This window comes from Vulpes lagopus, chromosome 3 (assembly GCF_018345385.1).
Source record: "Vulpes lagopus strain Blue_001 chromosome 3, ASM1834538v1, whole genome shotgun sequence".
Classification (NCBI taxonomy): Eukaryota; Metazoa; Chordata; class Mammalia; order Carnivora; family Canidae; genus Vulpes; species Vulpes lagopus.
Window position 1 is genome coordinate 98,177,661 of NC_054826.1, and position 13,392 is coordinate 98,191,052.

A 13,392-nucleotide genomic window follows, 5' to 3' on the forward strand; every position below is an offset into this window, starting at 1 on the left:
TTTTAGGATCCTGATCCTCCCCACTTGGCTTCAGGTTGAAACTACTATTTACAGAGCAATTAGCCTCTGGCAGCCCAGGTGGCTCAGTGGTTTAGCACGAAGTCCCACATCGGGTTCCCTGCATGGAGCCTGCTTCTCCCTCTGCCTGTGTCTCTGTCTCTGCCTCTCTCTCTCTCTCTCTCTGTCTCTCTCATGAATAAATATTTAAAAAAAAAATAGAGAGCCTTAGCCTCCAGTACTGTTCAGTCTGCTCCTCTGATTAGTTTTTTTTTTAAGATTTTATTTATTTATTTATTCATGAGAGACACAGATAGAGGCAGAGACACAGGCAGAGGGAAAAGCAGCCTCCGTGCAGGGAGCCCGATGTGGGACTCGATCCTGGGACACCAGGATCATGCCCTGGGCCAAAGGCAGGTGCTCAACCGCTGAGCCACCCAGGCATCCCGTGTGATTAGTTTTTCTACTGATATCAGATGCTTAGCTCCTAAGGCTGTTTCTCTGACTAAACCAGACTTTCTCTTGTGTTTCTCTAGGATTTCTCTTCACTGCTTCAGCTTTCTGGGGTTTGTTACTGTACCTCTTGTCCTCTTCCCATACCTAATAACCTTTCAAGGAAGAGAGCTATCTTTTTGCATTACACAGCCTCATATGTTTTTGTAGTATACCTTGTAATTAGAACAGGTCTGAACAATCAGGAGAGAATACATAATTTTCACCCTTTCTTTTCTTTTAAGTCAACGCTATGCCTGACATGGGGCTTGAACTCACAACCCACAGATCAAGAGTTGCATGCTCTACCGAGCCACCTGGGTTCCCAGAGACTACATAATTATTTTAATAATTTACTGCATTCTATTCATCATGAATTTCTTTATGTTGATGAAAGGCTGAATGCACCCTGAAGGTTTTCTCACATTTCTTACATTTGTAGGGTTTTTCTCCTGTATGGGTTTTCTGATGTTGAATAAGAGATGAACTCTGGCTGAAAGCTCTGTCACAATCATTGCATTTATATGGTTTCTCTCCAGTATGAGTTCTCAGATGCTTTGTAAGAGATGAGCTCTGGCTGAAGGCCTTCTTGCATTCTTTACATTTGTAAGGTTTCTCACCAGTATGAATTCTCTGATGTCTTACAAGAGCTGAGCGATCACTGAAGGCTTTCCCACATTCATTACATTTGTAAGGTTTCTCCCCAGTATGGGTTCCTTGATGTTGAATAAGAGCTGAACAGTAGCTGAAAGCTTTCCCACATTCACTGCATTCATAGGGCTTTTCCCCTGTATGAATTCTCTGATGTTGAGTGAGGCCTGACCTGTCACTAAAGGCTTTCCCACATTCTGTACATCCATAAGGTTTTTCTCCAGTATGAACCCTCTGATGTTTAATAAGGGATGAGGTATCATTGAAAGCTTTTCCACATTCCTTGCATTTATAGGGTTTCTCTCCAGTGTGGATTCTGTGATGTTGAATTAGATATGTGCTTTGGTTGAAGGCCTTCCCACATTCATTGCACTCATAGGGCTTTTCTCCAGTATGAATGATATGATGTTGAATGAGGGCTGATCGATGACTGAAGGCCTTCCCACACTCATTACACTCATAGGGTTTCTCTCCAGTGTGGATTCTCTGATGCTGAATAAGTGACGAGCTCCGGCTGAAGGCTTTCCCACACTCTTTACAAACATAAGGTTTCTCTCCGGTATGAATTCTCTGATGTAGGATAAAGGCTGAGTAGTAACTGAAGGACTTCCCACATTCATTGCACTTCCAAGGCTTTTTCACTGAGTAAATGTGATGTTTAATTGGGTTTGAGCTTTCCCCAGTTTGATTACAATTCTCCACAGGGTTTTTCTTGCGTTTAATTATGACTTGCCTTAAATCTTTCTTCTGATTTCCTTGCTGTCTTTCTAATGTGCCTTCACATTGCCAGGCTTCCATCAATCTGGAGTCCCAGGACTCATCCTTTTTAAGTCTCTCCATGATCAGCTCTCTTTCAGGTGACTCTTCTTCATAAAGTCCCTGCTTTGAAAAGGATTCTTTAGCTTCAGGTATAGATTCGGAATCTGAAATCAATAAAAAGTACAAGTCTTTGTGTGCTCTGGGGTGAGAGGAAAAAACTGCTGAGTTGGCAAGAGGGAAAAAAAAACGATGCTTGTAAGTTTGTTTATTAGAATTTTTTCAGAAAGTGCCTCCTGGAAATGTCAGAGGAGGTTCCAGGGACTAATAGAGATGGGAGAATGGCTAGTACAAGGCACAATAAGAGAACAATGAGAATGCTCTACCTAAAAGAATGGAAAACAGTAGACTAGTTAGGAAGGAAGATAAGCAGTGGGACTAAGAATAAATGTTAATAAAAAATATCTGAGGAAGGGTGAAAAGATGAAAACACAAGTTGAGATTGGGCAGTTTTTAAAAAGTACAAGACAAAAAAAATTACTTACAATAATCACCCAAAAATAGCCACTTTTGACTTTAAATAGTTCCCATCGGTCTTTTTTTTTTTTTTTTTTTTTTTTAAGAGACAGAGCAGGGTCAGCCAGTGGAAAGGCAGAGAGAGAGATAGAGATTTTTTTTTTAAGACTTTATTTATTCATGAGAGACACAGAGAGAAAGGCAGAAACATAGGCAGAGGGAGAAGCAGGCTCCATGGAGGGAGCCTGATGTGGGACTCAGTCCCGGGACTCGGGATCATGCCCTGAGCCAAAGGCAGACACTCAACCACTGAGCCACCCAGGCACCCCATCCAGTGGATTCTTTTCATTCCTTGTTTAGATTGGCCTCTCAACAGCACTTGACAGTGGTGACCGTGCATCCCTCCTAACAACATTCCCACCCCCATCTTTCCCCCAACTTTATTCAGATATAATTGGCAGATGTTCTTTCTTAACTTCTGTGATTCTAAGCTGTCCAGGTTTTACTCCTACTATTTATTTAGAGCTTTTTCTGTTTCTTCTTAAATGTTGATGCTTCTTGGTATACAGTCTAGGCTCTCCTTTTTTGCCCCTCCCCATCCCCAACTACACTGTCTCCATTAAAGACTTCATCTAGTCCATGGTATTAGTTGCTTCTTTTAGAAAATTGAAATGTATTTGACATAAAACACTGTATAAGTTTAAGGTACACAACATGTTAGTTTGATGTGTTTATATGCTGTAATATGATGCTGATGTATTGATAGCACCTCAATTATATTACATAATTATTATTTCTATTTTTTTATTTCTATTTTGTGATGGGAATAAGATCTAGTCGTTAGCAAGTTTGATGATTATAATACAATATTGTTATCTGTGTTGACTCTACTGTGCATTAAATCTCTGGGATTTATTTGTTTACTAGTTGCAATTGCCTTCTATATATCAATGATTTCCAATTCTTATCTCCAGCTTAGTTCTGATCCCACACCCATATATCCAACTATTTACTTCTGTCCCCTACACCATATAATCCAATTATTTACTTAGTTATATATCCAACTAGCCAACTACATGTATCCACTTGGAAATCTCAAATTCAGTATATCCATACCTTAATTCATCTTATCCCTCAATCTGTGTATTTCCCAACTTTCATCATCTATGATATGTCACCACCATCATTCTTATTAATAAAAAGACACTAATATAAGAATATGAACTCCACCACCAAAAGGTCTTTTTCTGATGGCAGGTAATTTTCTTTGGTTCACTGATATTTCTCAGGGCCTATCATAGTTCTGGTAAAGAAAAAGTATATGCATGAAATAGATGTTGTATGGGGGTGCCTGGGTGGCTCAGTCAGTTAAGTGTCTGCCTTTGGCTCAGGTCATGATCTCAGGGTCCTGGGATTGAGCCCCACATCAGGCTCCCTGCCCAGTGGGGAATCTGCTTCCCCTCTCTCTTTGCCCCTCTCCTCCATTCATGCTCTCTCTCTCTCAAATAAATAAACACAATCTTTAAAAAGAAAAAAAAAAAGAAATAGATGTATGCACTGAGCTGGACGCAAATAATACAAGCAGTGAACAAATCTGGAGAGTAATAAGCCTTTCTTAAGATCCTTTTATCCCATTATAGAAACATACCAATATTTGATCAAAATATATCCTAATGCTGCCATAATTTTCAGAAGTTGAAAATCCCATGGTAACCTATAGTTTAATATATGCTATGAACTAGGGATGCCTGGGTGGCTCAGTGATTGAGTGTCTGCCTTTGGCTCAGGTCATGATCCCGGAGTCCTGGGATCAAGTCCCACATTGGGCTCCCCAATGGCAGCCTGCTTCTCCCTCAACTTGTTCTCTGCCTTTCTCTCTGTGTCTCTCATGAATAAATAAATAAAATCTTAAAATACATACATACATACATATATATATATGCTATGAACTATAATATCAGGAAATATCAGTATCTAGTGTTTATTATGTGTAAGCTACTGTTTTAAAAAATTAAATATATGAATACATCTAATCCTCACAAAACTCCAAAAAGCTTTTCTAGCTTAAAGTCTGAAAACTGAGAATCATACTAAGCTTTTCCCTCTACACTACCAACCAAAACAAATAAATCACCAAGTTTTATGGATTATACTTCCCAAATCTCTCTCATTCATTCTGTATTTCCTCTCCCCATTATTACCACCCTAATTCAGTTACCATCATCTCTCCCCTAACCCAATGGAGCTAATTATATCCTTTCTTAATGCATCCTTCTCCAATCAAATCTGATTATATAAACCATAGAGTAATCAATGGAACCAGACTCAATGATTACCCAGATATAAAGGAACTTGAAGTAACTATGATTAATATATAAAAGTCTCCAGTGGAAAAGAAGGACAACATGCTTTAACAGTTGAGGAATGTTAGCAAAGAGATACAAACTATAAAAGTCAAATGAAAATGCTAAAGATGAAAAACTGGTAATGGAGATTAATGTCTTTGATGAATGCATCAGTAAAGTCAACAAAGCTAAGAATCAGTAAATTTTCAAATAGGTCAAAATAAACTACCCAAACTAAAGCATAAAGAGCAAAAAAGAGTAAAAAACCTAACAAACCAGAAGAGACCATCTGAGAGCTGCGGGACAATATCTAATGCTCTAAATCCATGTAATTGGAATCCTGGAAGGAGAAGAGACAGAGGGAATGGGCAGAAACAGTACTTGATGAGTTAATGGCTGATAATATTCCACAACTAATGAAAGGCATCAAACCAAAAATCCAAGGAAGTTCAGAGAACCCTAAGCGGAATGAAACATGCACATGCATGTGCATACACCCCCCCCCACATACACACCTCTAAATACATTGTATGCAAACTGTTGAAAACCAAGATAAAGAGGAAATCTTAAAAACAGCCATAGAGGGCAGCCCCCGTGGCACAGCGGTTTAGAGCCACCTGCAGCCTGGGGTGTGATCCTGGAGATCAGGGATCGAGTCCCACGTCAGGCTCCCTGCATGGAGCCTGCTTCTCCCTCTGCCTGTGTCTCTGCCTCTCTCTCTCTCTCTCTCTCTGAATAAATAAATAAAATCTTAAAAAAAAAAAAAAAAAAACCAGCCAGGGCAGCCCGGGTGGCTCAGCGGTTTAGCACCTGCCTTCAGCCTAGGGTGTGATCCTGGAGACCCGGGATTGAGTCCCATGTCAGGCTCCCTGCATGGAGCCTGCTTCTCCCTCTGCCTGTGTCTCTGCCTCTCTCTGAATAAGTAAATAAAAAAAAAAAAAATCTTAAAAAAAAAAAACAGCCATAGAAAAAGAAACACTACAGAAGAGCAAAAATAAAAATTACACAAACTTTGTCACAAACTATGTAAGCCAGAAGACAATGAAGGGACACATTTAAATTGCTGAAAGAAAAAAAAAAAAAAAACCCTGTCTCTAAGAATTCTATATTCAATGAAAATATAATTTCATTTTCAAAAGGGGTGCCTCACTGGCTCAGTCAGAAGAGCATGTGCCTCCTGATTTTGGAGTTGTGGGTTCAAGCCCCACACTGGGTGTTGAGATCACTTAAAAATAAAATGGAATGGAAAGGAAGGGAAAGGAAAGGGAAAGGAAAGGGAAAGGGAAAAGGAAAGGAGGAAGGAATAAAGATAGAAAGTTATTTTTTCAGCCAAGCAAAAGCTGAGAGAATTCATTACCAGTAGGTGTGCACTATAAGAAATGTGCTTATAGGCAGAAGGTAATTTATATAAGTCAAGAACTTGGATATACACCAGGGGTCAGCACGTTATGGCCCATGGGGCAACCAAACTGACCCACCACAGGCCAAATCTGGCCACTCCCACTTTTTACAAATTGTTTATGGCTGCCTCTATGCTACAATAGCAAAGTTAAATAACTGCAAGAGAGTAAATGGCCCATCAAGCAAAAAATATTTACCATCTGGTCCTTTATAGAGAAGTTTGCCAACCCCTGATCTATATATAAAATGAATAGTGTTTGCAATAGCATAATGAAAATACCCAACCAAAAAACAGAAAAAGAAAAACGAACGAGGAAAAGATGGAACAAATAGAAAACAACTAGATATATGTGAGATTTAAATCCAACTGTACCAATAGTTAATTTAAATGTAAATGACCTAAACACAGCAATTGAAAACTCCAGAAATTGTTGGCATGTGTTTAAAAACCAGACCCAATTCTATGCTGTCCACAAGAAACTTACTTTAAGTAGGTTTTTAAAAATGGAAAAAATATACTATGCAAACAGGAAGCCAGAGTGGCTATATTACTATTAGACAAAATAAGATTCCAAGTAAGAAATATTATGAAGGTTAAAGAGGGACATTATAAAATGATAAAAGGATCAATTCACCAAGAAGATAATTTGTTACATGTATGCACCTAACAAAAGAGTTTCAGACACATTAAGCAAAATACATTAAGCAAAAACTGATAGAACTAAAACGAGAAATAGAAAATCCCACAATTATAATTGGACAATCCAACACTCCTCTGTCAGTAATCAGTAGGAGCCAGTAAACAGGAAATTGGTAAGGATATAGAAGACCTGAACACTCTCAATCAACCTGACCTAATTAAATTTATTTTCAAATTCACATGGAAGATCCATCAAGACTATACTATAGGTAGGGACACCTGGGTGGCTCAGAGGTTGAGTATCTGCCTTTGGCTCAGAGCATGATCCTGGGGTCCAGGGATCGAGTCCTACGTTGAGCTCCCTGTAGGGAGCCTGCTCTTCCCTATGCCTATGTCTCTGCCTCCCTCTCTCTCTCTCTGTGTGTCTCCCATGAATAAATAGGTAAAATCTTAAAAAAAAAAAAAAAAAAGACTGTATTATGGGTAATAACAAATCTCAGAAATGTAAAAGAACTGAAATCATACAAAGTATCTTTGACAATACAGAACCAAACCACAAAATCGAAAACAAATTTATTAAAAAAAAAAAAAAAGAAAACACATTTATTGAAAATCACCTAAAATTTGGAAAATCTGTAAATAACCCATGAGTCAAAGAGGAAGTCACAAGCGAAAAGTGAAGTTATTTGAACCATGGAAATGAAAATACTATATATCAAAATTGTGGAATGCAACCAAAGCAGTCAGTCCTCACAAGGAAATTTATAGCATTAAATGTTCATATTAAAAGAGAAGAAAGGGGGGATCCCTGGGTGGCGCAGCGGTTTGGCGCCTGCCTTTGGCCCAGGGCATGATCCTGGAGACCCGGGATCGAATCCCACGTCGGGCTCCCAGTGCATGGAGCCTGCTTCTCCCTCTGCCTGTGTCTCTGCCTCTCTCTCTCTCTGTATGACTATCATAAATAAATAAAAATTTAAAAAAATAAAAAATAAAAGAGAAGAAAGATCTTATACCAGTGATAAGGCTTCTACCTTAAGAAATTAAAATAAGAGCAAATTAGATCTAAAGTTAGCAAAGGGGAAAAAATAAATTGTTAAACTCTTAGGAAGACTAATAAAATTAAAACAGAGAAGATACAGATTACCAATATCAGGAATGAAAGATGGTAAATCACTACGACGGCTCACTCAAGAAGAAACAGATCATCTGAATGGTCCTATATCTATCAAGGGACCTTCCAATAAAGCAAACTCAAGACCCAGAGAGCTTCACTAGACTAAGCTTTTGATATATTTTTTTAAAGATTTATTTATTTATTCAGAGAGAGAGAGGCAGAGACACAGGCAGAGGGAGAAGCAGGCTCCACGCAGGAAGCCCAGCGTGGGACTCTATCCCCGGGTCCCCAGGAACACACCCCGGGCTGCAGGAGGCGCCAAACTGCTGCGCCACCGGGGCTGCCCTAAGCTTTTGATATTGTATCTAATAAAATGGTTCTTCTAGCTTTTATTTTTTATTTTATTTTATTAAGATTTCATTCATTTATTCATGAGAGACACAGAGAGAGAGAGAGAGAGAAAGGCAGAGACATAGGCAGAGGGAGAAGCAGGCTCCATGCAAGGAGCCTGATGTGGGACTCAATTGTGGATCCTGGGATCACAACCTGAGCCAAAGGCAGAGGCTCAACCACTGAGCCTCCCAGGCGTCCCTCTTCTAGGTTTTATACCTATATCTGCGATTCATTGAGAATAACTGTATATGGTGGGAGGTATGAATTTTCTTTTGGCATATATATATATATATCCAGTTGTTCCAGTACCATTTGTTGAAAAGATTCTCCTTTTAACATTGAATTGATTTTGCATCTTTGTCAGAAATTTGTGTGGGTCTACTTCTGGGCCATCTGTTCTGTTCCATTGATTTACATCTATCCTTTCATCATACCACACTGTTTTGATTACTAGAGCTTTACAAATCTTTAAACCAATGTAATGGGGCACCTGGGTGGCTCAGTCAATTGGGTGTCTGCCTTCAGTTCAGGTCCTAATCCTGGAGTCACAGAATCAAGCCCCAAGTCCGGCTTCCTGCTCAGTGGAAGGAGGAAGCTCCTCCTTCCCCCTGCTCATGCTCAGTCTACTCTCTCTAATAAATGAGTGAAATCTTAAATAATAATAATGATGATGATGATGATGATTTAAGGAAGTACACCGTAAAAAAAAAAAAAATGAAACAGTGTAATGAAGCTGGCCTTTTTCAATACCAAAAACAGTGAACTTTTACTTGGCAAAAGAGAAAAGGAGCCAATTCTGAGCCCAGAATGATCAGGGATCTCCTAGGGGATTAGGGCTCTCTGGATCTTAAGCAAAACTATGACATTTTAGACGCCCTTAGTTATAAAGAAGCTTATGTCCCAGTAAGCAGTTCGCATTAAAAATTAACTTCCTTACCCCAAAATACCAGGCTCCCACAATTCTCCACTTTCATATCCATGCCCATGTACCTTTGGGCAGAATTCAGCTGTTCTTCTTCCACCTGAGTTAAGTCCATTTCCTCATCCTTGACTGTCACCAATTCCTGGAAGAACAAGCACACTATTATAGGACTTAGGGAAGAGAACAATCTATAAGAAGAAGATTTTTTTTAATCTTAAAGGTTAAGCCTTTATTTTATGAAACAGTCTACAATTTCTATGTTAAGGAAAATAATAATAGCTCACATTCATAATCTATCGTCTATGTTCCAAGTCCTTTGAACTACCTCTTGTAATGATAACTATATGAAGTAAGTACTCTTAACATTATTCACAGATATGAGGATCAGATCTGAGATTTGGACCCAGGCAGTCTGATTCCAAAGCTATACTCTTTCTTTTAAATGTAAAATAAAATATACTAGTTTCAAGTATACAACATGGTGATTTGACATCAAAGCTATACTCTTAACTGTATGTTTCTGTCTTTTACATATTATACTAAATAAATATAATGTAAACTAACCACTGAATGACAACCAAATGTTAATTACTAATTGTACTTAGTTGTAGATGGGATAAATCTCAGATATGTAATTTATACTGATTTCTAGAATATTCGGAGATTTTATAGAAACTGCTTGATATTGTGATTGCATACAGATAGCCATCCTGTTCTAACAGAGACTACTTCTTTCTCTGTACTTAGGACTATGACTTTTAGATTTATTTAGTTATCCTTTAGTAACTACAGTTGTTCTGAATGAATGGATTTATTGATTGTAAACTGAAAATGATCAACTGTTCTTAATACTCTGTTATATTGACAGTCATATCGGTGTATTTTGTTGAACATACTTAACTGGAGAATGCTTTGTGAGAAAACCAACAGAATATAGTAGTTGAGGGGCATCTGGATGGCACAGTCGATTAAGCATCCTGGTTTCAGCTCAGGTCATGATCTCAGAGCCCTGATCTGAGTCATGAGATCAAGCCTCACATTGGGCTCCACACTCAGCATGGAGTCTCCTTAAGATTTTCTCTCTCCCTCTACCCCTACCCCCACTATAGTGCTCTCTCTAAAACAAATAAATAAATCTTAAAAAAGAATATGTGGTTAAGAGGCATAGGATTTAGGATCAGACATACCTGGATTCTGATTAGTGTTCAACTACCTTATGATTCTGAGGAAGTTACTGTTAGCCTCAGTTTTGGAGTTTATTTTCAAGTAATCTCTATACCCAATGTGGAACTTGAACTTAGAACCCCAAGATCAAGAGTCTCATGCTCCACTGACTGAACCAGCCAGGCACCCCTGTGAGCCTCAGTTTTACTATGAAATAGGCATCATCCCTACCTCACATGATTTTTTGTTTAAAATAAATGAAGTAACATTTGAAAAGTGGCTCTAAATGTTAGAGTTCCCCATAGCTCAGTCATTAGACATCTCTCTCCATCCATTCTCACATACCTATAAGCAATGTTATTGTGCCCATATTCTTTTTAAAAATCCTAAAACACACACACACACACACACACACACACACACACACACACACACACAAAACCCTCTTCAGACCTCTCCTTTAAAGTAGAACTCTCCAAAATACTTGTTGGTAGTCCCTGCCTCCAATTTCTCTCCTATTCTCTCCTGAATCGTTTCTAGTCAGGCTTTCGTTCCTGCCGTTCCATGAAATTGTTCTTGGAAGTCACCAATGATCTTCATATTTTTAAATCCAACAATCAATTCTCAGGCCTCATCACACTTGACTTAGCAGCAGCATTTAACACACCTAATCGCTCCCTGCTTCTTGAAACTCTCCCATTGGTTACCAGGATGCCATACTTTCAACTTCTCCCTACCCCACTGGCCACATCTTATCAGTCTGTTTTGCTGGTTCCTCTTCATCTCCCTGACCACTAAGATTTGAAGAGCTATAGAGCTCAGTAATAAAATTTCAACTCTTCTCTATTCCCTCAGTGATCACAGTTTCACGGTTTATAATGCCACTCACGCAGATTACTCCCAAATTCAATGCTCAAGCTGGAGCTCTCCCCAGACTTCCAAGTCTTCAAGGAAATATTACCTTGGTTCAGTTCTCTCGTTGGGATTGCTGTGGATCTCTAAAGAAAATGAAAAAAGGAAACAACACACCATGAAGACCTAGCTAAGATTTCAGAGGAGGGAACTCAAACTTGCCTGGAACTCTACAGGAAGAAGTCCAACAGTAGGTTCCATTTCTTCTGTGTTCTCTTTTTGGGGCAGAGAAGCATCCTCAGTAGTAATGGCTGGAAGGACTAGGGGGATAAAAAGCCACAAAGGAAGTAAACTCTATTCAATAGACAAAAGCTATCATAAACCAGCTAAATTATATACACAAGCCCCACTCAACCTAACTCAGAAAGGTAGGATGAGGATAAAGATGATAAAGTGAAAGCACACTGCCCAAAAAACTAAATTGTAGACCCACAATACATCAACCTTTTGGAATCATCTAACAAGGAGTAGAAAAGCATCACCTATCTTTTATCACAAAAGCAAGCAAGATGGAATAGTCTCTCTTTTTCGGCTATTTCTTTTTTTTTTTTTTTTCTTTCTTTTTTTATTCATGAGAGACACAGAGAGAGAGAGAGGCAGAGACACAGGCAGAAGGAGAAGCAGGCTCTATGCAGGGAGCCTGACATGGGACTCGATCCCGAGTCTCCAGGATCAGGCCCTGGGCTGAAGGCAGGCTGCAGCTATTTCTATAATGCTTACCTTCTTCCTCAGCTTCAATGGTCAGATAATCCATGATGGGCTTCTCTTTTTTGTCCTCTTACAGCTATGACTTCTTCTTTAGTCAAGGTTTCAGATGAGAGATAAACACGGGCTTTTCAGCAATACATAATCTGCTTCTTTGTGTAAACGATTCAACTCTACTCTGAAGCTCTGGAGAGAGATTTTTGAGGTTAGGCTCGCCATCCTCTGGAAATGGTTCCTGCTCCCTGGAGCATCTCTCTCTCTCTCCTCCTAGGAGGCTTACTCCTATGCATTTAAGTCCTAGGGCCTCAAAAGTAGTTCCTCTTTGCTTGAAACCTTAATATTTAGGCTAAATTAGTCCCCACAGCTGAAGACCATTCTCTAGAGTACTGAGATCAGTCACTACATGCCATACCAGGACAAAACCAGAAAAGAAGCAGGGCAGTGAACTGTGAGCCTCACACCTAGTTCCAGCCTGTGCAGAAATTCCCAAGACCCTAAAGCACACAGCTGACCATAAGGTGGTCTGTGATTATGGCAGCAGTAACTACAAGCAGGGCTCTGACAATTGGTTCATCCTTATGATTCATGAAGACAGGCAGCTGGTAGATGGGGCCCTTATACAGCAGCTGATTCCCCACCTGCTCTTTTTTAAAGACCCTGAAAATGTACACACCCAGGATTCTCTTCCTTGGTCAGAGTGAGAACAAAAGACTTCAGTAATTAGTAACAACTGACCGACAAGATGGGTTCCCTTCTGTCAAGGGAGAAAAAGTAAACTTTTAATCAGGCTGACTGACCACGAGGCACAAAACCAGTCAGTACAGCCTAAGGTGACAAGCTGGCACAAAGTCCAACAAAATTTGAAAAAAAAAAAAAAAAAAGATGCCTGCAGCACAACCTGTTGAATGGCTGCCACATCCTGAAACCGCTTTGTCACTCTGTACCTGAGCACCTGGTACCTGAGCACCTGATATTCGTGGTTTGGGACTTGAGCCCGACTAGTCCTTGTAAAGGGCATGGAATTTGTGGTTAGTGCCTATTTAACTCTGAGCCTAATCTTTCCTCTTTAGAGTGTACTATAGGTTTGCAGTCGAAGGTTGCATCTCCCAGGTTTGCAAACTGCCCGGGAACAAAGCTTTTCCCTGGCTCTGACCAAATCTTCGCATTCCAGGTGCGCATGTGCGGTCAACCCTATGCATTGGCCCCAAAGAGAGAGAGAGAAAGTGAGTGTGTGTGTGTGTGTGTGTGTGTGTACTCAACCCTTTGTATTGGCCCCAAATACAGGCAGGCCCCAAAACTCTGATAAAGCAAAGCACAGAAGGGCAATGAGTAAGACACGGACCACATTTTTTTTGTGTGTCCCAGAAGTTAAGAACATTAAGAG

General features: G+C 39.6%; 1 protein-coding gene across 1 annotated transcript; it reads right to left on the reverse strand.

Annotated features, from left to right (window-relative positions):
* Nucleotides 1–513: 513 nt before the first annotated feature.
* On the reverse strand, nt 514–12,170 carry LOC121486940 (zinc finger protein OZF-like). Its single transcript, XM_041748429.1, has 4 exons — nt 12,024–12,170; nt 11,466–11,563; nt 9,243–9,369; nt 514–2,063 (listed from the first exon to the last, which is right to left on the reverse strand). The coding sequence occupies exons 1-4, from the start codon at nt 12,055–12,057 to the stop codon at nt 853–855; spliced, it is 1,470 nt and encodes a 489-aa protein (XP_041604363.1). The 5' UTR covers nt 12,058–12,170; the 3' UTR covers nt 514–852.
* Nucleotides 12,171–13,392: the final 1,222 nt, after the last annotated feature.

Bases quoted from the DNA above. Each gene is read 5' to 3' on its own strand.
- LOC121486940 (XM_041748429.1), bottom strand. From the start codon at position 12,057: ATGGATTATCTGACCATTGAAGCTGAGGAAGAAG. The intron at 11,564-12,023 runs GTAAGCATTATA...TTATCCCCCTAG, and splicing joins CATTGAAGCTGAGGAAGAAG to TCCTTCCAGCCATTACTACT. The intron at 2,064-9,242 runs GTAAGGAAGTTA...TATTGATTTCAG, and splicing joins TGGGAGCCTGGTATTTTGGG to ATTCCGAATCTATACCTGAA.